This window comes from Nerophis lumbriciformis, linkage group LG07 (genome assembly GCF_033978685.3).
Source record: "Nerophis lumbriciformis linkage group LG07, RoL_Nlum_v2.1, whole genome shotgun sequence".
Lineage (NCBI taxonomy): Eukaryota > Metazoa > Chordata > Actinopteri > Syngnathiformes > Syngnathidae > Nerophis > Nerophis lumbriciformis.
The window spans coordinates 50066835-50092500 of record NC_084554.2 but is presented as its reverse complement, the minus strand read 5'-3'; the positions used below and the strand labels follow the sequence as shown (position 1 = coordinate 50092500).

Here is a 25666-nt window from a genome sequence, read left to right as displayed (position 1 = left end):
CATGTCACCTATGTTAAAGCTGCTCCATGACACCTCCACCTGGCAACACACACTTTCATGTCACCTATGTTAAAGCTGCTCCACTACACCTACACCTGGCAACACACACTTTCATGTCACCCATGTTAAAGCTGCTCCATTACACCTCCACCTGGCAACACGCACGTTCGTGTCACCTGTGTTAAAGCTGCTTCATGGCACCTCCACCTGGCAACACACACTTTTATGTCACCTACGTTAAAGCTGCTCCATTACACTACCACCTGGCAACACACATTTTCATAACACCTATATTAAAGCTGCTCCATGACACTGCCACCTGGCAACGCATACTTTCATTTCACCTATGTTAAAGCTGCTCCACCTGGCAACGCATACTTTCATGTCATCTATGTTAAAGCTGCTCCACCTGGCAACACACAAGTTCATGTCACCTATGTTAAAGCTGCTCCACTACACCTACACCTGGCAACACACACTTTCATGTCAACCATGTTAAAGCTGCTCCATTACACCTCCACCTGGCAACACACACGTTCGTGTCACCTGTGTTAAAGCTGCTTCATGGCACCTCCACCTGGCAACACACACTTTTATGTCACCTACGTTAAAGCTGTTCCATTACACTACCACCTGGCAACACACATTTTCATAACACCTATATTAAAGCTGCTCCATGACACTGCCACCTGGCAACGCATACTTTCATGTCACCTATGTTAAAGCTGCTCCACCTGGCAACACACAAGTTCATGTCACCTTTGTTAAAGCTGCTACATGACACCTCCACCTGGCAACACACACTTTCACGTCACTTATGTTAAAGCTGCTCCATGACACCTCCACCTGGCAACACACGATTTCATGTCACCTATGTTAAAGCTGCTCCATGACACCTCCACCTGGCAACACACTTTCTTGACACCTCCACCTGGCAACGTACACTTTCATGTCATCTATGTTAAAGCTGCTCCACTACACCTACACCTGGCAACACACACGTTTGTGTCACCTGTGTTAAAGCTGCTTCATGGCACCTCCACCTGGCAACACACACTTTTATGTCACCTACGTTAAAGCTGCTCCATTACACTACCACCTGGCAACACACATTTTCATAACACCTATAAATGGGTTATACTTGTATAGCGCTTTTTTACCTTCAAGATATTAAAGCTGCTCCATGACACTGCCACCTGGCAACGCATACTTTCATGTCACCTATGTTAAAGCTGCTCCACCTGGCAACATACACTTTCATGTCACTAATGTTAAAGCTGCTCCATGACACTGCCACCTGGCAACACGACACCGCCACCTGGCAACGCAATTTTTCATAACACCTATGTTAAAGCTGCTCCATGACACCTCCACCTGGCAACACACACTTTCATGTCACCTATGTTAAAGCTGCTCCATGACACCTCCACCTGGCAACACACACTTTCATGTCACGTACGTTAAAGCTGCTCTATTATAACGCCACCTGGCAACACGACACCGACACCTGGAAACAAGCACTTTCATAATACCTATGTTAAATCTGCTCCATGACACCTCCGCCTGGCAACACACACTTTCTTGTCACCTATGTTAAAGCTGCTCCACCTGGCAACGCATACTTTCATGTCACCTATGTTAAAGCTGCTCCATGACACCTCCACCTGGCAACACACACTTTCATGTCACCTATGTTAAAGGTGCTCCACCTGGCAACGCATACTTTCATCTCATCTATGTTAAAGCTGCTCCATGACACCTCCACCTGGCAACACACCTTCTTGACACCTCCACCTGGCAACGCACACTTTCATGTCACCTATGTTAAAGCTGCTCCACCTGGCAACACACACTTTCATGTCACCTATGTTAAAGCTGCTCCACTACACATACACCTGGCAACACACACTTTCATGTCACCTGTGTTAAAGTTGCTCCATGGCACCTCCACCTGGCAACGCACACGTTCATGTCACCTATGTTAAAGCTGTTCCATTACACCGCCACCTGGCAACACGACACCTCCACCTGGCATCACACATTTTCATAACACCTATGTTAAAGCTGCTCCATGACACCTCCACCTGGCAACACACACTTTCTTTTCACCTATGTTAAAGCTGCTCCACCTGGCAACGCATACTTTCATGTCACCTATGTTAAAGCTGCTACATGACACCTCCACCTGGCAACACACACTTTCATGTCACCTATGTTAAAGGTGCTCCATGACACCTCCACCTGGCAACACACACTTTCATGTCACCTGTGTTAAAGTTGCTCCATGGCACCTCCACCTGGCAATGCACACGTTCATGTCACCTATGTTAAAGCTGTTCCATTACACCGCCACCTGGCAACACGACACCTCCACCTGGCATCACACATTTTCATAACACCTATGTTAAAGCTGCTCCATGACACCTCCACCTGGCAACACACACGTTATATTCACCTATATTAAAGCTGCTCCATGACACCTCCACCTGGCAACACACACTTTCTTTTCACCTATGTTAAAGCTGCTCCACCTGGCAACGCATACTTTCATGTCATCTATGTTAAAGCTGCTCCATGACACCTCCACCTGGCAACACACCTTCTTGACACCTCCACCTGGCAACGCACACTTTCATGTCACCTATGTTAAAGCTGCTCCACCTGGCAACGCATACTTTCATGTCACCTATGTTAAAGCTGCTACATGACACCTCCACCTGGCAACACACACTTTCATGTCACCTATGTTAAAGGTGCTCCATGACACCTCCACCTGGCAACACACACTTTCATGTCACCTGTGTTAAAGTTGCTCCATGGCACCTCCACCTGGCAACGCACACGTTCATGTCACCTATGTTAAAGCTGTTCCATTACACCGCCACCTGGCAACACGACACCTCCACCTGGCATCACACATTTTCATAACACCTATGTTAAAGCTGCTCCATGACACCTCCACCTGGCAACACACACGTTATATTCACCTATATTAAAGCTGCTCCATGACACCTCCACCTGGCAACACACACTTTCTTTTCACCTATGTTAAAGCTGCTCCACCTGGCAACGCATACTTTCATGTCATCTATGTTAAAGCTGCTCCATGACACCTCCACCTGGCAACACACCTTCTTGACACCTCCACCTGGCAACGTACTCTTTCATGTCACCTATGTTAAAGCTGCTCCACTACACCTACACCTGGCAACACACACTTTCATGTCACCTATGTTAAAGCTGCTCCATGTCACCTCTACCTGGCAACGCACACGTTCATGTCACCTGTGTTAAAGTTGCTCCATGACACCTCCACCTGGCAACACACACATTCATGTCACCTATGTTAAAGCTGTTCCATTACACCGCCACCTGGCAACACGACACCTCCACCTGGCAACACGCATTTTCATAACACCTATGTTAAAGCTGCTCCATGACACCTCCACCTGGCAACACACACTTTCTTGTCACCTATGTTAAAGCTGCTCCACCTGGCAACGCACACGTTCATGTCACCTATGTTAAAGCTGCTCCACTACACCTACACCTGGCAACACACACTTTCATCTCACCCATGTTAAAGCTGCTCCATTACACCTCCACCTGGCAACGCGCACGTTCGTGTCACCTGTGTTAAAGCTGCTTCATGGCACCTCCACCTGGCAACACACACTTTTATGTCACCTACGTTAAAGCTGTTCCATTACACTACCACCTGGCAACACACATTTTCATAACACCTATAAATGGGTTATACTTGTATAGCGCTTTTCTACCTTCAAGATATTAAAGCTGCTCCATGACACTGCCACCTGGCAACGCATACTTTCATGTCACTTATGTTAAAGCTGCTCCATGACACTGCCACCTGGCAACACGACACCGCCACCTGGCGACGCACTTTTTCATAACACCTATGTTAAAGCTGCTCCATGATACCTCCACCTGGCAACACACACTTTCATGTCACCTATGTTAAAGCTGCTCCATGACACCTCCACCTGGCAACACACATGTTCATGTCACCTATGTTAAAGCTGCTCCATGACACTGCCACCTGGCAACACGACACCGCCACCTGGCAACGCACTTTTTCATAACACCTATGTTAAAGCTGCTCCATGACACCCCCACCTGGCAACACACATGTTCATGTCACCAAAGTTAAAGCTGCTCCATGACACTGCCACCTCGCAACACGACACCGCCACCTGGCAACACATTCTTTCATAACACCTATGTTAAAGCTGCTCCATGACACCTCCACCTGGCAACGCACACTTTCATGTCACCTATATCAAAGCTGCTCCATGACACCTCCACCTGGCAACACACACTTTCATAACACCTATGTTAAAGCTGCTCCATGACACCTCCATCTGGCAACACACACTTTCATAACACCTATGTTAAAGCTGCTCCATGACACCTCCACCTGGCAACACACACTTTCATGTCACCTATGTTAAAGGTGCTCCACCTGGCAACACACACTTTCATGTCACCTATGTTAAAGCTGCTCCATGACACCTCCACCTGGCAACACACACGTTCATGTCACCTATTTCAAAGCTGCTCCATGACACCTCCACCTGGCAACACACACTTTCATGTCACCCATGTAAAAGCTGCCCCACCTGGCAACACACACGTTCACTCCCACCTCAGAACATCCCTCAGAAGTCACACTAATATCTTCATAATCACCCACGATCGTGCGGTTGTCACGACAAAGCAAAAGCAGAACAACCATGTTACTTCCGTGGCGTCATCAAACTTACCTCGGTGGCCGTCACGTGCTTCCGCCCCTTGACGTGCAGCAAACGCTGCACATTGTAAGCGTTGGTGTCCACGTGGTTGAAGCCTGAGGCCACGCCCCCTTTCTTGTAGCTGTGGAGACATCCGGCAAAGGTCAAAGTCCCATAAAAGTACAACAAAGTACCAGGCAACAGTTCATCATTGCAGTATAGTACATTTTATACGATGTAAAAGACAAATATATAATAAAAACAATATTGTGCTTAATCATTGCAGTAACTTTATGTAGTAAATAATGTTAATTATAAAATAAAGGCCTATTTCTCTCAAATATTGTTGACAAATCTGTATTAGTGAGCATGGTCTCAGACGATCATGCCTGCTGGATGTGGAGGTCCTGGGCCGGTGTGAGGCGGTTGTTTGGCCGGTTTGCGGTTGTGAGGCCGGTTGGATGTACTGCCAAATTCTCTGAAACGCCTTTGGAGGCGGCTTATGGTAGAGAAATGAACATTCAAATCACGGGCAACAGCTCTGGTCGGCAATCCTGCTGTCGGCAAGCTACTTTATTTTCCAAATTCCAAAAAAAATTCCAGGATTTTCCAGAATTCCTGGTTTTCCAAAGCCCTATTTTCACCCTTTTTTCTGGCGTCTACTCTTTCCACATTTTTCAACCCCCTTCAACCATTTCACCGTCAAACCATTCCTCTTAATTAGGACAAAAAAAAAAGTAGTTTTTGAACTGGGAAAAATTTACGGTTTTCCCGAAATTCCAGGAATTCCGCAATACCATTAAAAATGTTTCTCCTTTAACATTTCTCGACCGATTTTAAAAATTCCAATACCAACCAATTCAACTCATTCAGAACATTCAAGTCTTTTAACATTTTCCCAAAAATTCCCGCTTTTTCCGAAATTGCCAAATGTCCATGAAATTCCCATGGAAAAGAATGGGCCATTTTTCAAAGTTCCACAACTCCCACATTTTGTATCCGATTCAAACTGTTCCAACTTCAAAATATTCAGCCTGTGCAGGAATTGTGTGCTCCCTTTCAATAATTATTTAAAAAATCCCGGATTTCCAAGATTTCCCAGTTTTTAGGGACATTTTCCTCATTCTAAATGAACTGGCCATTTTTCAAACTTCCACAATTTCCACATTTTTCAACCGATTCAAACCTTCTACCTTCAAAACATTTCACCATCCAGGAAATTCAAGCTACTTTATTTTCCACGTTCAAAAAAAAAATCCAGGATTTTCCAGAATTCCTGGTTTTCCAAAGTCCTATTTTCACCCTTTTTTCTGGCGACTACTCCTTCCACATTTTTCAAGCACCGTCAAACCATTCCTCTTAATCAGGACAAAAAAAAGAGTTGCTTTTTGAACTGGAAAAATTCCTGGTTTTCCCGAAATTCCAGGAATTCCGCAATACCATTAAAAATGTTTCTCCTTTAACATTTCTCGACCGATTTGAAAAATTCCAATACCAACCAATTCAACTCATTCAGAACATTCAAGTCTCTTAACATTTTCCCCAAAATTCCCGCTTTTCCTGAAATTGCTAAATTTCCATGAAATTCCCATGGAAAAGAATGGGCCATTTTTCAAAGTTCCACAACTCCCACATTTTGTATCCGATTCAAACTGTTCCAACTTCAAAATATTCAGCCTGTTCAAGAAGTGTGTGCTCCCTTTCAATAATTATTTAAAAAATCCCGGATTTCCAAGATTTCCCTGTTTTTAGGGACATTTTCCTCATTCAAAATTAATTGGCCATTTTTTAAACTTCCAAAATTTCCATATATTTCAACCGATTCAAACCTTCTACCTTCAAAACATTTCACCATCCAGGAAATTCAAGCTACTTTATTTTCCACGTTCAAAAAAAAAATCCAGGATTTTCCAGAATTCCTGGTTTTCCAAAGTCCTATTTTCACCCTTTTTTCTGGCGACTACTCCTTCCACATTTTTCAACCACCTTCAACTGTTTCACCGTCAAACCATTCCTCTTAATCAGGACAAAAAAACAAAGTTGCTTTTTGAACTGGAAAAATTCCCGGTTTTCCCGAAATTCTAGGAAATTGCGCAAATACCATTAAAAATGTTTCTACTTCAACATTTCTCGACCGATTTGAAAAATTCCAACACCAACCAATTCAACTCATTCAGAACATTCAAGTCTTTTAACATTTTCCCAAAAATTCCCGCTTTTCCAGAAATTGCCAAATTTCCAAAAATTCCCATGGAAAAGAATGGGACATTTTTCAAAGTTCTACAACTCCCACATTTTGTATCCGATTCAAACCGTTCCAACTTCAAAATATTCAGCTTGTTCATGAATTGTGTGCTCCCTTTCAATAATTATTTAAAAAATCCCGGATTTCCAAGATTTCCCAGTTTTTAGGGACATTTTCCTCATTCAAAATTAATTGTCCATTTTTTAAACTTCCACAATTTCCATATTTTTCAACCGATTCAAACCTTCTACCTTCAACATATTCCACCATCCAGAAAATTCAAGCCACTTTATTTTCCATGTTCAAAAAAAAATCCAGGATTTTCCAGAATTCCTGGTTTTCCAAAGCCCTATTTTCACCCTTTTTTCTGGCGACTACTTCTTCCACATTTTTCAACCCCCTTCAACCGTTTCACCGTCAAACCATTCCTCTTAATCAGGACAACAACAAAAAAGTTGCTTTTTGAGCTGGAAAAATTCCCGGTTTTCCCGAAATTCCAGGAATTCCGCAATACCATAAAAAAGTTTCTACTTCAACATTTCTCGACCGATTTGAAAAATTCCAACACCAACCAATTCAACTCATTCAGAACATTCAAGTCTTTTAACATTTTTCCAAAAATGTCCGCTTTTCCAGAAATTGCTAAATTTCCAAAAATTCCCATGGAAAAGAATGGGACATTTTTCAAAGTTCTACAACTCCCACATTTTGTATCCGATTCAAACCGTTCCAACTTCAAAATATTCAGCTTGTTCAGGAATTGTGTGCTCCTTTTCAAAAATTATTTAAAAAATCCCGGATTTCCAGGATTTCCCAGTTTTTAGGGACATTTTCCTCATTCTAAATGAACTGGCCATTTTTCAAACTTCCACAATTTCCACATTTTCAACCGATTCAAACCTTCTACTTTCAAAACATTTCACCATCCAGGAAATTCAAGCTACTTTATTTTCCACGTTCAAAAGAAAAATCCAGGATTTTCCAGAATTCCTGGTTTTCCAAAGTCCTATTTTCACCCTTTTTTCTGGCGACTACTCCTTCCACATTTTTCAACCACCTTCAACTGTTTCACCGTCAAACCATTTCTCTTAATCAGGACAAAAAAAAGAGTTGCTTTTTGAACTGGAAAAATTCCTGGTTTTCCCGAAATTCCAGGAATTCCGCAATACCATTAAAAATGTTTCTCCTTTAACATTTCTCGACCGATTTGAAAAATTCCAATACCAACCAATTCAACTCATTCAGAACATTCAAGTCTCTTAACATTTTCCCCAAAATTCCCGCTTTTCCTGAAATTGCTAAATTTCCATGAAATTCCCATGGAAAAGAATGGGCCATTTTTCAAAGTTCCACAACTCCCACATTTTGTATCCGATTCAAACTGTTCCAACTTCAAAATATTCAGCCTGTTCAAGAAGTGTGTGCTCCCTTTCAATAATTATTTAAAAAATCCCGGATTTCCAAGATTTCCCTGTTTTTAGGGACATTTTCCTCATTCAAAATTAATTGGCCATTTTTTTAACTTCCAAAATTTCCATATATTTCAACCGATTCAAACCTTCTACCTTCAACACATTTCACCATCCAGGAAATTCAAGCTACTTCATTTTCCATGTTCAAAAAAAAATTCCAGGATTTTCCAGAATTCCTGGTTTTCCAAAGCCCTATTTTCACCCTTTTTTCTGGCGACTACTCCTTCCACATTTTTCAACCCCCTTCAACCATTTCACCGTCAAACGATTCCTCTTAATCAGGACAAAAAAACAAAGTTGCTTTTTGAACTGGAAAAATTCCCGGTTTTCCCAAAATTCTAGGAAATTCCGCAAATACCATTAGAAATGTTTCTACTTCATTTCTCGACCGATTTGAAAAATTCCAACACCAACCAATTCAACTCATTCAGAACATTGAAGTGTTTTAACATTTTCCCAAAATTCCCGCTTTTCCAGAAATTGCCAAATTTCCAAAAGTTCCCATGGAAAAGAATGGGACATTTTTCAAAGTTCTACAACTCCCACATTTTGTATCCGATTCAAACCGTTCCAACTTCAAAATATTCAGCTTGTTCATGAATTGTGAGCTCCCTTTCAATAATTATTTAAAAAATCCCGGATTTCCAAGATTTCCCAGTTTTTAGGGACATTTTCCTCATTCAAAATTAATTGTCCATTTTTTAAACTTCCACAATTTCCATATTTTTCAACCGATTCAAACCTTCTACCTTCAACATATTCCACCATCCAGAAAATTCAAGCCACTTTATTTTCCATGTTCAAAAAAAAATCCAGGATTTTCCAGAATTCCTGGTTTTCCAAAGCCCTATTTTCACCCTTTTTTCTGGCGACTACTTCTTCCACATTTTTCAACCCTCTTCAACCGTTTCACCGTCAAACCATTCCTCTTAATCAGGACAACAACAAAAAAGTTGCTTTTTGAGCTGGAAAAATTCCCGGTTTTCCCGAAATTCCAGGAATTCCGCAATACCATAAAAAAGTTTCTACTTCAACATTTCTCGACCGATTTGAAAAATTCCAACACCAACCAATTCAACTCATTCAGAACATTCAAGTCTTTTAACATTTTTCCAAAAATGTCCGCTTTTCCAGAAATTGCTAAATTTCCAAAAATTCCCATGGAAAAGAATGGGACATTTTTCAAAGTTCTACAACTCCCACATTTTGTATCCGATTCAAACCGTTCCAACTTCAAAATATTCAGCTTGTTCAGGAATTGTGTGCTCCCTTTCAAAAATTATTTAAAAAATCCCGGATTTCCAGGATTTCCCAGTTTTTAGGGACATTTTCCTCATTCTAAATGAACTGGCCATTTTTCAAACTTCCACAATTTCCACATTTTTCAACCGATTGAAACCTTCTACCTTCAAAACATTTCACCATCCAGGAAATTCAAGCTACTTTATTTTCCACGTTCAAAAAAAAAATCCAGGATTTTCCAGAATTCCTGGTTTTCCAAAGTCCTATTTTCACCCTTTTTTCTGGCGACTACTCCTTCCACATTTTTCAACCACCTTCAACTGTTTCACCGTCAAACCATTCCTCTTAATCAGGACAAAAAAAAGAGTTGCTTTTTGAACTGGAAAAATTCCTGGTTTTCCCGAAATTCCAGGAATTCCGCAATACCATTAAAAATGTTTCTCCTTTAACATTTCTCGACCGATTTGAAAAATTCCAATACCAACCAATTCAACTCATTCAGAACATTCAAGTCTCTTAACATTTTCCCCAAAATTCCCGCTTTTCCTGAAATTGCTAAATTTCCATGAAATTCCCATGGAAAAGAATGGGCCATTTTTCAAAGTTCCACAACTCCCACATTTTGTATCCGATTCAAACTGTTCCAACTTCAAATTATTCAGCCTGTTCAAGAAGTGTGTGCTCCCTTTCAATAATTATTTAAAAAATCCCGGATTTCCAAGATTTCCCTGTTTTTAGGGACATTTTCCTCATTCAAAATTAATTGGCCATTTTTTAAACTTCCAAAATTTCCATATATTTCAACCGATTCAAACCTTCTACCTTCAACACATTTCACCATCCAGAAAATTCAAGCTACTTCATTTTCCATGTTCAAAAAAAAAAATCCAGGATTTTCCAGAATTCCTGGTTTTCCAAAGCCCTATTTTCACCCTTTTTTCTGGCGACTACTCCTTCCACATTTTTCAACCCCCTTCAACCGTTTCACCGTCAAACGATTCCTCTTAATCAGGACAAAAAAACAAAGTTGCTTTTTGAACTGGAAAAATTCCCGGTTTTCCCGAAATTCTAGGAAATTCCGCAAATACCATTAAAAATGTTTCTACTTCAACATTTCTCGACCGATTTGAAAAATTCCAACACCAACCAATTCAACTCATTCAGAACATTCAAGTCTTTTAACATTTTCCCAAAAATTCCCGCTTTTCCCGAAATTGCCAAATGTCCATGAAATTCCCATGGAAAAGAATGGGACATTTTTCAAAGTTCCACAACTCCCACATTTTGTATCCGATTCAAACCGTTCCAACTTCAAAATATTCAGCCTGTTCAGGAATTGTGTGCTCCCTTTCAATAATTGTTTAAAAAATCCCGGATTTCCAAGATTTCCCTGTTTTAGGGACATTTTCCTCATTCAAAATTAATTGGCCATTTTTTAAACTTCCAAAATTTCCATATATTTCAACCGATTCAAACCTTCTACCTTCAACACATTTCACCATCCAGGAAATTCAAGCTACTTCATTTTCCATGTTCAAAAAAAAATTCCAGGATTTTCCAGAATTCCTGGTTTTCCAAAGCCCTATTTTCACCCTTTTTTCTGGCGACTACTCCTTCCACATTTTTCAACCCCCTTCAACCGTTTCACCGTCAAACCATTCCTCTTAATCAGGACAACAAAAAAAAGTTGCTTTTTGAGCTGGAAAAATTCCTGGTTTACCCGAAATTCCAGGAATTCCGCAATACCATTAAAAATGTTTCTCCTTTAACATTTCTCGACCGATTTGAAAAATTCCAATACCAACCAATTCAACTCATTTAGAACATTCAAGTCTCTTAACATTTTCCCCAAAATTCCCGCTTTTCCTGAAATTGCTAAATTTCCATGAAATTCCCATGGAAAAGAATGGGCCATTTTTCAAAGTTCCACAACTCCCACATTTTGTATCCGATTCAAACTGTTCCAACTTCAAAATATTCAGCCTGTTCAAGAAGTGTGTGCTCCCTTTCAATAATTATTTAAAAAATCCCGGATTTCCAAGATTTCCCTGTTTTTAGGGACATTTTCCTCATTCAAAATTAATTGGCCATTTTTTAAACTTCCAAAATGTCCATATATTTCAACCGATTCAAACCTTCTACCTTCAACACATTTCACCATCCAGGAAATTCAAGCTACTTCATTTTCCATGTTCAAAAAAAAATTCCAGGATTTTCCAGAATTCCTGGTTTTCCAAAGCCCTATTTTCACCCTTTTTTCTGGCGACTACTCCTTCCACATTTTTCAACCCCCTTCAACCATTTCACCGTCAAACGATTCCTCTTAATCAGGACAAAAAAACAAAGTTGCTTTTTGAACTGGAAAAATTCCCGGTTTTCCCAAAATTCTAGGAAATTCCGCAAATACCATTAGAAATGTTTCTACTTCATTTCTCGACCGATTTGAAAAATTCCAACACCAACCAATTCAACTCATTCAGAACATTCAAGTCTTTTAACATTTTCCCCAAAATTCCCGCTTTTCCAGAAATTGCCAAATTTCCATGAAAAAAGAATGGGCCATTTTTCAAAGTTCCACAACTCCCACATTTTGTATCCGATTCAAACCGTTCCAACTTCAAAATATTCAGCCTGTTCAGGAATTGTGTGCTCCCTTTCAATAAGTATAACAAAAAATTCCCGGATTTCCAAGAATTCCCAGTTTTTAGGGACATTTTCCTCATTCAAAATGAATTGGCCATTATTTAAACTTCCACAATTCCCACATTTTTCAGCCGATTCAAACCGTTCCACCTTCAACACATTCAACTCATCCTGGAAATTCAAACAACTATTTTTTACACGTTCAACGAATTTCCAGGAATTCCAGGGTTTTTTTCTAACCTTATTTCCAAGCTTTTTTAGTGCCATGACTCCTTTCCTATCTTAGTCAGGACAACAAAACAAGTTTGTTTAAGAACTTGAAAAATTCCCGGTTTTCCTGAAATTACATGATACCATTTCTCAATTAAAAAACTGCACCCGATCTCGGATAAGCGGAAGAAGATGTATGGATGGATGGATATTATTGTTATTATTGTTCAGGTTCAGTATAAAATAAAATATATAATATAAACATGTTGTTGTACTTAATCACTGTAGTCACTTTATATTGTAAATATTATACATTATAAGATAGAGATAAATAACGAAAACATGTTGTTGTACTTTAGTCATTGTAATTCATCTTAAACAGTAACATAGTGATACAGTAAAAAAGACAACTTTGTACAATAAATACTATAAAATACAGTATAAACATGTTGCTGTACTTAATTATTGTAGTTCCCCTCAAACAGGGACATAATAACACAGTAAAACTGAAACACCCTAAACTAAAAAATAACTATAATCAAATAAAAAAAATTTTTTTTAAATGTGTTGCTGCACTTGTTGATTGTAGTTCACCTTAAACTTTGACATAATAATGCAGTAAAAATGTAACAATGTAAAAATATGATAAGATATGTGATACTAAATGAAAAAAATAATCATATTATATATCATAATATAATACTAATAGAATGTCATTTATTGCAGTGACAAACGAGATAAGATTGATAAAGTTTAGTACCACAGTAATAAAGTTGTGTCATATATCACATGGTTGGGTTTTTATATTGTGTGTTGGGAGACAACCATTCAATGTGGTTGCTATGGCGATGAGCAATGATTAAAAAAAACTAGAAAATTCCCTTCGGAAATTTTCATGGGCCTGCTATCTGTGCCCTGGACCTCTGGCCGGGGGTCCCAGGAAGCCGCCGTACTTTTAAGATGGTGCCGAGTGTCCGAATCCGTGAGTTTTAGGTGTAACTGTACAAGATGAGCTATAAAACGTTAGCATGCGCAGATTAAAATGCTAACATTTAGCATGTGTAAAACGTACCCATTCAATTGGCCCATTTTGTTGGTTTATTCGTGAATAGCGTCGCCATGGAAACACGAAATGTTCCCAATTTAAAGTAGGGCCGTAGGCGCAAGTGAGACCTTTCCGACGGCGTAACATATGTGGGGGCTCGTTGGCCGGTTCGTCTCGTATTAATCGTAAGAGAAACGTGCGGAACTATAATAATAAAAGTTGAAGTATGAGGAATAACTAGAAAATTCCCGCGGAAATTTTGATGGGCCTGCTATCTGTGCCCCGGACCTCTGGCCGGGGGTCCCAGGAGGCCGCCGTACTTTTAAGATGGTGCCGAGTGTCTGAATCCGAGAGTTTTAGGTGTAAAGTACAAAATTAGCTACACAGCTAGCCTAAAACGTTGGCATGCGCACATTAAAATGCTAACATTTAGCATGTGTAAAAACGTTAGCATGACAACAGTTAGCAAGCCTTTTTATGGATATATGCATACTAGTTCTAGCTATTAGGCTGTTCTAGTTTTTTATTTATTTATTTATTTATTTAAATTTTTTATTATCTTTTTATTATTATTATTATTTTTCAATACACTGTAGCACTTTGAGGTTGTTTGCTCGATGTAAAGTGCATTTTACAAATAAAATCTATTATTATTATTATTCATGTTTCATAGTTATATGACTCAAAGGTGTATGGCTGCGAAAATAGATTTAAAAAAATGTAAATTTTATGAAAAACTTAGCATGCTTAAGTTAGCTTGCCAGCATGCTATCGTTTGCATGCTAACAGGTAACAAATGCTACATACCAAGTTATAACTCTGGTGTAAACGGTTGCAAAAGTAGAGCAAAAAGTTTGCATGCTAATGTTAGCATGTTAGCAAGCTAAGGCACGCCGATTGCCATCTTGCCAAAACCAAAAATTGGACGTCAAAACCTTTTAGCCAGGGTTAAAGTACACAAGTTTATGAACAAAATGAGACGTTACGCACCAAGCTACGTGAAAGTATGCCTGAGCTACAAGAGGAGGTAATCTTGTCTTTTTGCCGTTTGTCTCAGATTAATCCTCCATTAAAATGAGCGTACCCATTCAATTGGCCCATTTTTTTGGTTTATTCGTGAATAGCGTCGCCATGGAAACACGAAAGGTTCCCAATTTAAAGTACGGCCGTCGGCGCGAGTGAGACCTTTCTGACGGCGTAACATATGTGGGGGTTCATCTCGAATTAATCAATGCAATGCAGGCCCATGAATATTTTTCCAAACGGGATTATTTGATGAATTTAAATTAATCAAATAATCCCGTTTGGAATATGGCAAGAATATGGCAAGAGTGAGACCTTTCTGACGGTGTAACATATGTGGGGGTTCGTTGGCCGGTTCGTCTCGTATTAATCGATGCAATGCAGGTCCATTTTATGTAGGCAGGCCCATAAATATTTTTCCAAACGGGATTATTTGATGAATTTAAATTAATCAAATAATCCCGTTTGGAATATGGCAAGAATATGGCAAGGGTGAGACCTTTCCGGCGGTGTAACATATGTGGGGGTTCGTTGGCCGGTTCGTCTCGTATTAATCGATGCAATGCAGGCCCATATTATGCAGGCAGGCCCATAAATATTTTTACAAACGGGATTATTTGATGAATTTAAATTAATCAAATAATCCCGTTTGGAATATGGCAAGAATATGGCAAGAGTGAGACCTTTCCGGCGGTGTAACATATGTGGGGGTTCGTTGGCCGGTTCGTCTCGTATTAATCGATGCAATGCAGGCCCATTTTATGCAAGCAGGCCCATAAATATTTTTCCAAACGGGATTATTTGATTAATTTAAATTCATCAAATAATCCTGTTTGGAATAAAGCAAGAATATGGCAAGAGTGAGACCTTTCCGGCGGCGTAACATATGTGGGGGTTCGTTGGCCGGTTCGTCTCGTATTAATCGATGCGATGCAGGCCCATTTTATGTAGGCAGTCCCATAAATATTTTTCCAAACGGGATTATTTGATGAATTTAAATTAATCAAATAATCCCGTTTGGAATATGGCAAGAATATGGCAAGAGTGAGACCTTTCCGACGGCGTAACATATGTGGGGGTTCGTTGGACGGTTCGTCTCGTATTAATCGATGCAATGCAGGCCCATATTATGCAAGCAGGCCCATAAATATTTTTCCAAATGGGATTATTTGATGAATTTAAATTAATCAAATAAACCCGTTTGGTATATGGCAAGAATCTGGCAAGAGTGAGACCTTTCCGACGGTGTAACATACGTGGGGGTTCGTTGGCCGGTTCGTCTCGTATTAATCGATGCAATGCAGGCCCATATTATGCAAGCAGGCCCATAAATATTTTTCCAAATGGGATTATTTGATGAATTTAAATTAATCAAATAAACCCGTTTGGTATATGGCAAGAATATGGCAAGAGTGAGACCTTTCCGACGGTGTAACATACGTGGGGGTTCGTTGGCCGGTTCGTCTCGTATTAATCGATGCAATGCATGCCCATATTATGCAGGCAGGCCCATAAATATTTTTCCAAACGGGATTATTTGATGAATTTAAATTAATCAAATAATCCCTGTTTGGAATACGGCAAGAATATGGCAAGAGTGAGACCTTTCCGGCGGTGTAACATATGTGGGGGTTCGTTGGCCGGTTCGTCTCGTATTAATCGATGGAATGCAGGCCCATTTTATGCAGGCAGGCCCATAAATATTTTTCCAAACGGGATTATTTAATGAATTTAAATTAATCAAATAATCCCGTTTCGAATATGGCAAGAATATGGCAAGGGTGAGACCTTTCCGGCGGTGTAACATATGTGGGGGTTCGTTGGCCGGTTCGTCTCGTATTAATCGATGCAATGCAGGCCCATATTATGCAATGCAGGCCCATAAATATTTTTCCAAATGGGATTATTTGATGAATTTAAATTAATCAAATAAACCCGTTTGGTATATGGCAAGAATCTGGCAAGAGTGAGACCTTTCCGACGGTGTAACATATGTGGGGGTTCGTTGGCCGGTTCGTCTCGTATTAATCGATGCAATGCAGGCCCATTTTATGTAGGCAGTCCCATAAATATTTTTCCAAACGGGATTATTTGATGAATTTAAATTAATCAAATAATCCCGTTTGGAATATGGCAAGAATATGGCAAGAGTGAGACCTTTCCGACGGCGTAGCATATGTGGGGGTTCGTTGGACGGTTCGTCTCGTATTAATCGATGCAATGCAGGCCCATATTATGCAATGCAGGCCCATAAATATTTTTCCAAACGGGATTATTTGATGAATTTATATTCATCAAATAATCTTGTTTGGAATATGGCAAGAGTGAGACCTTTCTGGCGGTGTAACATGTGTGGGGGTTCGTTGGCCGGTTCGTCTCGTATTAATCGATGCAATGCAGGCCCATATTAAGCAAACAGGCCCATGAATATTTTTCCAAACGGGATTATTTGATGACATTTATTTGAAATTCATCATTGATGACATTTATTTGAAATTTATCAAATAATCCTGTTTGGATAAATATTTATGGGCCTGCCTACATAATATGGGCCTGCATTGTATCGATTAATAAGAGACGAACCGGCCAACGAACCCCCACATATGTTACGCCGTCGGAAAAGTCTCACTCTTGCCATATTCTTACCATATTCCAAACGGAATTTAAATTTAAAAAATAATCTCGTTTGGAAAAATATTTATGGGCCTGCATTGCATAATATGGGCCTGCATTGCATCGATTAATACGAGACGAACCGGCCAATGAATCCCCACATATGTTACATCGTCGGAAAAGTCTCACTCTTGCCATATTCTGCCCGGCGACACGTTCCAATTCCGACCAATCGTGCGATTGCTCGCCGAGGGTCACAGCCGGAGGACTCACATGAGGCCGTTTTTGAAGTAGCCCCTGAAGCGAGGCGTCTCGTGACCCTGCACCTCCCGGTGCTGGACCGGCGCCCCGCCCAGGTGTTCGTCCAGCTGGCTGACGTAGACGGCGGCGCCGCCCTGCTCGTCCTGAGAGGACTCCTTCCCGATCCAGTAGTGGAGGTCCGCCGCCGAGCTTTTGGCGTCGCTCATCTGCGGAGCAAACACGGAGGGTTGTAGGAGAGGGGTCGGGGGGGGGAGCGTCAGGGTTCTTGTTTGCTCCTCACGTGCAGGACGATGTAACAGTCGCCCTCAAAGAAGTTGCCGAAGCTTTGGGCCGGAAGAGGAACCATCTGCAGGTTCTGTCGGACGGGATCAAAGAGCGTCAATAAAATGTTGCAACACTTGCCTGGAACTTGGCCGACTCACATGGATGGTCCATATCTGCAGGCCCGCCTTCCTGCTGACGCCCTTGAACGCATCTTTATTGGAGCCATTCATCATTGTGCGGCACTAAAACTCACACAGGACACACAACATCACCTTTCCCTTCCCGCACTATTGCTCTACCAGCCCAGCCACCCTTTGTGAACATGTATGGGTCGTTTTACAAGAAATAAAACAATTCACAAACTGTAGTGAAGAAAAAACGTTTTTAATAAAAATGTTGTCTATTGAATTATCCAATCTGTTTTAGTGAGCTTTTTAATGACGTTTTAGTGACGTTTCATGAGAGCGGCTGCAAACATCCCGACAACACTTTGGAGGCCTCAGTAATGGCCGCCTCACTCGCTCCTGGTTCAAGTGTCGGCAGCACGCTTGGGAAATTCAAGTGTATGTAGCATGTATGTAAAAAAAATTCAATGTATGTAGCGTGTATGTAAGTAAATGTATGTAGCATGTGAGTAAGTAAATGTATGTAGCATGTATGTAAGTCAATGTATGTAGCATGTGAGTAAGTAAATGTATGTAGCATGTAAGTAAATGTATGTAGCATGTATGTAAGTCAATGTATGTAGCATGCATGTAAGTAAATGTCATTGTATACAGCATGTATGTAGCATGTGAGTAAGTAAATGTATGTAAGTGAATGTATGTAGCAAGTATGTAAATGTATGTAGCATGTATGTAAGTCAATGTATGCAGCATGTGAGTAAGTAAATGTATGTAGCTTGTATGTAAGTCAATGTATGTAGCATGTGAGTAAGTAAATGTATGTAGCATGTATGTAAGTAAATGTATGTAAGTGAATGTATGTAGCAAGTATGTAAGTAAATGTATGTAGCATGTATGTAAGTCAATGTATGCAGCATGTGAGTAAGTAAATGTATGTAGCATGTATGTAAGTCAATGTATGTAGCATGTATGTAAGTAAATGTATGTAGCATGTGAGTAAGTAAATGTATGTAAGTAAATGTATGTAGCAAGTATGTAAGTAAATGTATGTAGCATGTATGTAAGTCAATGTATGTAGCATGCATGTAAGTGAATGTATGTAGCAAGTATGTAAGTAAATGTATGTAGCATGTATGTAAGTAAATGTCATTGTATGTAGCATGTATGTAAGTAAATGTATGTAGCATGTGAGTAAGTAAATGTATGTAAGTGAATGTATGTAGCAAGTATGTAAGTAAATGTATGCAGCATGTATTTAAGTAAATGTATGTAGCATGTATGTATGTAAGTAGATGTATGTAGCATGTATGTAAGTCAATGTATGTAGAATGTATGTAGCATGCATGTAAGCAAATGTATGTAGCATGCATGTAAGTAAATGTATGTAGCATGTATGTAAGTAAATGTCATTGTATGTAGCATGTATGTAAGTCAATGTATGTAGCATGTGAGTAAGTAAATGTATGTAAGTGAATGTATGTAGCAAGTATGTAAGTAAATGTATGCAGCATGTATGTAAGTAAATGTATGTAGCATGTATGTATGTAAGTAAATCTATGTAGCATGTATGTAAGTCAATGTAAGTAGCATGTGAGTAAGTAAATGTATGTAGCATGTATGTAAGTCAATGTATGTAGCATGCATGTAAGTGAATGTATGTAGCAAGTATGTAAGTAAATGTATGTAGCATGTATGTAAGTAAATGTCATTGTATATAGCATGTATGTAAGTAAATGTACGTAGCATGTGAGTAAGTAAATGTATGTAAGTGAATGTATGTAGCAAGTATGTAAGTAAATGTATGCAGTATGTATGTAAGTAAATGTATGTAGCATGTATGTATGTAAGTAAATGTATGTAGCATGTATGTAAGTCAATGTATGTATAATTTATGTAAGTAAATGTATGTAGCATGCATGTAAGTAAATGCATGTAGCATGTATGTAAGTAAATGTCAATATATGTAGTATGTATGTAAGTAAATATCAATGTATGTAGCATGTATGTAAGTAAATGTAACAGCATATATGTAAGTCAATGTGTGTAGCATGTATGTAAGTAAATGTGTGTAGAAAATATGTAAGTCAATGTATTTAGCATTTATTTAACTAAATTGATGTGGCATGTATGTAAGTAAATGTATGTAGCATGTATATAAGTAAATGTAGCAGCATGTATATACGTAAATGTAGCAGCATGTATGTAAGTAAATGTGTGTAGCAAGTATGCAAGTCAATGTACAAACTCCGTTTCCATATGAGTTGGGAAATTGTGTTAGATGTAAATATAAACGGAATACAATGATTTACAAATCCTTTTCAACCCATATTCAGTTGAATGCACTACAAAGACAACATATTTGATGTTCAAACTCATAAACTTTATTTTTTTTTTGCAAATAATAATTAACTTAGAATTTCATGGCTGCAACACGTGACAAAGTAGTTGGGAAAGGGCATGTTCACCACTGTGTTACATGGCCTTTCCTTTTAACAACACTCAGTAAACGTTTGGGAACTGAGGAGACACATTTTTGAAGCTTCTCAGGTGGAATTCTTTCCCATTCTTGCTTGATGTACAGCTTAAGTTGTTCAACAGTCCGGGGGTCTCCGTTGTGGTATTTTAGGCTTCACAATGCGCCACACATTTTCAATGGGAGACAGGTCTGGACTACAGGCAGGCCAGTCTAGTACCTGCACTCTTTTACTATGAAGCCCCGTTGATGTAACACGTGGCTTGGCATTGTCTTGCTGAAATAAGCAGGGGCGTCCATGGTAACGACGCTTGGATGGCAACATATGTTGCTCCAAAACCTGTATGTACCTTTCAGCATTAATGGCGCCTTCACAGATGTGTAAGTTACCCATGTCTTGGGCACTAATACACCCCCATACCATCACACATGCTGGCTTTTCAACAATCCGGATGGTTCTTTTCCTCTTTGGTCCGGAGGACACGACGTCCACAGTTTCCAAAAACAATTTGAAATGTGGACTCGTCAGACCACAGAACACTTTTCCACTTTGTATCAGTCCATCTTAGATGAGCTCAGGCCCAGCGAAGCCGACGGCGTTTCCGGGTGTTGTTGATAAACGGTTTTCGCCTCGCATAGGAGAGTTTTAACTTGCACTTACAGATGTAGCGACCAACTGTAGTTACTGACAGTGGGTTTCTGAAGTGTTCCTGAGCCCATGTGGTGATATCCTTTACACACTGATGTCGCTTTTTGATGCAGTACAGCCTGAGGGATCGAAGGTCACGGGCTTAGCTGCTTACGTGCAGTGATTTCTCCAGATTCTCTCCCACACAATTTCCCAACTCATATGGAAACGGGGTTTGTATGTGGCATGTATTTAAGTACATGTAGCAGCATGTATGTAAGTAAATGCAGCATCATATGTAAGTGAGTAAATGTAGCAGCATATATGTAAGTAAATTTATGTATTATGTATGTAAGTACATGGAGCATTATGTATGTAAGTAAATGTAGCATCGTATATAAGTAAGTAAATGTATGTAGCATGTATGTAAGTCAATGTATGTAGCATGTGAGTAAGTAAATGTATGTAGCATGTATGTAAGTCAATGTATGTAGCATGCATGTAAGTGAATGTATGTAGCATGTATGTAAGTAAATGTCATTGTATATAGCATGTATGTAAGTAAATGTATGTAGCATGTGAGTAAGTAAATGTATGTAAGTGAATGTATGTAGCAAGTATGTAAGTAAATGTATGCAGCAAGTATGTAAGTAAATGTATGTAGCATGTATGTAAAAAAAATGTCATTGTATATAGCATGTATGTAAGTAAATGTATGTAGCATGTGAGTAAGTAAATGTATGTAAGTGAATGTATGTAGCAAGTATGTAAGTAAATGTATGCAGCATGTATGTAAGTAAATGTATGTAGCATGTATGTAAGTCAATGTATGTAGAATGTATGTAAGTCAATGTATGTAACATGCATGTAAGTAAATGTATGTATTATATACAGTATGTAAGTAAATGTATGTATTATGTATGAAGGAAAGGGATGTATGTATTATGTATGTAAGTAAATGCATGAAGCAAGTATGTAAGTAAATGTATGTATTCTGTATGTAAGTACATGTCGCGGCATGCATGTAAGTAAATGTAGCATTGTATATAAGTAAGTCAATGTATGTAGCATGTACAGTATATAACTAAATGTATGTAAGTGCATGTAGCATCATATTTAAGAAAGTAAATGTATGTAGCATGTACAGTATGTAGGTAAATGTATGTAAGTACATGTCGCATCATATTTAAGAAAGTAAATGTATGTAGCATGTACAGTATGTAAGTAAATGTATGTAAGTGCATGCAGCATCATATTTAAGAAAGTAAATGTATGTAGCATGTACAGTATGTAAGTAAATGTATGTAAGTGCATGTAGCATCATATTTAAGAAAGTAAATGTATGTAGCATGTACAGTATGTAAGTAAATGTATGTATTATGTATGTAAGTGCATGTAGCATCATATATAAGTAAGTAAATGTATGTAGCACGTACAGTATGTAAGTAAATGTATGTATTCTGTATGTAAGTACATGTAGCGGCATGCATGTAAGTAAATGTAGCATTGTATATAAGTAAGTAAATGTATGTAGCATGTACAGTATGTAAGTAAATGTATGTAAGTACATGTAGCATCATATTTAAGAAAGTAAATGTAAGTAGCATGTACAGTATGTAAGTAAATGTATGTATTATGTATGTAAGTGCATGTAGCATCATATATAAGTAAGTAAATGTATGTAGCACGTACAGTATGTAAGTAAATGTATGTATTCTGTATGTAAGTACACATAGCGGCATGCATGTAAGTAAATATAGCATTGTATATAAGTAAGTCAATGTATGTAGCATGTACAGTATGTAAGTAAATGTATGTAAGTACATGTAGCATCATATTTAAGAAAGTAAATGTATGTAGCATGTACAGTATGTAAGTAAATGTATGTAAGTAAATGTAGCATCATATTTAAGAAAGTAAATGTATGTAGCACGTACAGTATGTAAGTAAATGCATGTAAGTGCATGTAGCATCATATTTAAGAAAGTAAATGTATGTAGCATGTACAGTATGTAAGTAAATGTATGTAAGTGCATGTAGCATCATATTTAAGAAAGTAAATGCATGTAGCATGTACAGTATGTAAGTAAATGTATGTAAGTGCATGTAGCATCATATTTAAGAAAGTAAATGTATGTAGCATGTACAGTATGTAAGTAAATGTATGTACGTGCATGTAGCATCATATTTAAGAAAGTAAATGTATGTAGCATGTACAGTATGTAAGAAATGTATATAAGTACATGTAGCATCATATTTAAGAAAGTAAATGTATGTAGCATGTACAGTATGTAAGAAAATGTATGTAAGTGCATGTAGCATCATATATAAGTAAGTAAATGTATGTAGCATGTACAGTATGTAAGTAAATGTATGTAAGTACATGTAGCATCATATTTAAGAAAGTAAATGTATGTAGCATGTACAGTATGTAAGTAAATGTATGTATTATGTATGTAAGTGCATGTAGCATCATATATAAGTAAGTAAATGTATGTAGCACGTACAGTATGTAAGTAAATGTATGTAAGTACATGTATCAGCACGTACGTAAGTAGTTATATAAGACAAATGTGGCATTATCCACTAGGTCAGAAGCATCAGAGTTACCATCATGACATCAAGTCAGCTGATAAGAACCAGTTCACTTTCACTCTTTTCTTACATTTAACACCTTTCAACTCCAATAAATAGAACCAAACACAATAAATATAAAAAAAGGTCTACTTATTTATGTATTTATTGCAATTATTTCCTGCCAAGTAAGCTTTTTTAAATAATATATGTCAACATCACTCCTCTTAAACGTAACAAAAATGGATGCATGGAAAGTGAGCTTAGTGGCAGGAAAAAAGGGAGCAGCTGTGATGCCTTTGAAGACCGAGGGAAAAAGCAGCAACAGGAAGGACTGGTTTCATTTCAATTAAACCAGTGAAGACGTTACCGGCCTGCTTTCACACGCAAATGTGGCGGAACAAACGCAACATGATTGCAGCAAAGCAGACGAGGGGGAAACAAAAAAGTTTGACTGTTGTGTGAGAGTTTGACGTGAAATAGCATGGATTGAGGAAATCAACAAGAGGATAACAATTTTCAACGTACCTTGTGTTGTCGCCTCAGCTGTGCAGGTGTGTGTGTGTGTGTGTGTGCAGAAATAATCACTGCTTCACCTGCTCTGATGTGTGTGTGTGTGTGTGCGTGTGTGTGTGTGTGTGTGTGGGCCGGCTGTATTTACCTCCACACCCACTCACAAACACACCTGCAATTTCCTGTCCTCATGATTACAATATGCGGTGTTGTTGCATAACATGGCAAGGCCAGCTGCAAACATGTGACAAAACAGACTATAATGATAATAATATTTTACTATAACATGTAGGATATGATACAGTCTACATACACTTGTAAAGAACATCATGTCATGGCTGTCCTAATCATTTAATAATAATAATAATAATATTAATAATGGATTTTATTTGTAAAAGCACTTTACATTGAGCAAACAGTGCTACAGTGTATTAAAAAATAAAAATATAATAAAAATAAAAATAAATTAAAAAAAATACAACAGCGTATATATCACGCATATATCTAAAAAAAATGCTTTTTAAAAAAGAAAGATTTTAAGCCTTTTTTAAAAGCATCCACAGTCTGTGGTGCCCTCAGGTGGTCAGGGAGAGCGTTCTACATTCTTAATTTCTACAACTCTTTTTTTTTTTTTTTTGTGATAGAGTGATTGGAGCACATACTTGTTGCTCACAAAAAACATTCATGAAGTTTTGGTTCTTTTATGAATTTATTATGGCTCTACTGAAAATGTGCTGGGTGAAAAGTATACATACAGCAATGTTAATATTTGCTTACATGTCCCTTGGCAAGCTTCTGCTTGAATCTTTGACCACAAAATTGGTGCATTTTGTCAGGACTAGGACTATGGCTAGGTTTGTTCTCCCGTGGTGCAAACGATTTGGACCAGACATGGCGTGAAGGTGAATACATTTTAATTCTAACTCAAAAAAAATACAAAAAGGTATAAACAAAAGGCGCTCACAGCGGAGGTAAAACAACTTGGCTATGAAAACAAATACTTGCACGTGGGCAAAAAAAACTAAGGACATGAACAAAAGTCGCTAACTGTGGCATGAATAGAAACTACTTACTTGGACATGGCATGAAGTGCGCAGAGGTAAACAGAGTGTGACAGGGGTGTGATGTCGCCAGACAGACAGCCTGGCAACTGGAAGCTTAAATAATAGTGACATGATTAAAGACAGGTGCGTGAGTCGTGAGGGCAGGTGAAAACTAATGGGTTGCTATGGTGACAAACAAGAGTGCACAATGAGTCCAAACGTGGAAGAGGTGAAACTAATGGGTAACTATGGAAACAAGACAAGGGAGTGAAAAGCCAGAAACTAAAGAGTCCAATAACTAAACAAAACAAAACATGACATGACTAAAACAAAACATGATTACACAGACATGACACATTTTAGCTAAATGTGTTGCTTTTCTGACATGGACTTGTTTCTTCAGCATTGTCCAAATGTTTAAGTCAGGACTTTGGGAAGGCCATTCTAAAACCTTCATTCTAGCCTGATTTAGCTATTCCTTTACCACTTTTGACCTGTGTTTTTGGTATAGATGTCCAATAATGGCTTTTTGCCATTATCC

General features: G+C 38.7%; 1 protein-coding gene across 1 annotated transcript in view; it reads right to left on the bottom strand.

The window, feature by feature from the left end:
- Positions 1-24176, bottom strand: part of vill (villin-like) — a 59461-nt gene extending 35285 nt beyond the window's left edge. Inside the window, exons 1-5 of the mRNA XM_061964695.1 lie at positions 24098-24176; positions 17928-18011; positions 17786-17860; positions 17518-17711; positions 4785-4893 (exon numbers count right to left, since the gene is read on the bottom strand). Of these exons, the coding sequence (XP_061820679.1) occupies positions 4785-4893; positions 17518-17711; positions 17786-17860; positions 17928-18002 (453 nt within the window). The 5' untranslated portion in view covers positions 18003-18011; positions 24098-24176. The remainder of the gene's footprint in view (positions 1-4784; positions 4894-17517; positions 17712-17785; positions 17861-17927; positions 18012-24097) is intronic.
- Positions 24177-25666: the final 1490 nt, after the last annotated feature.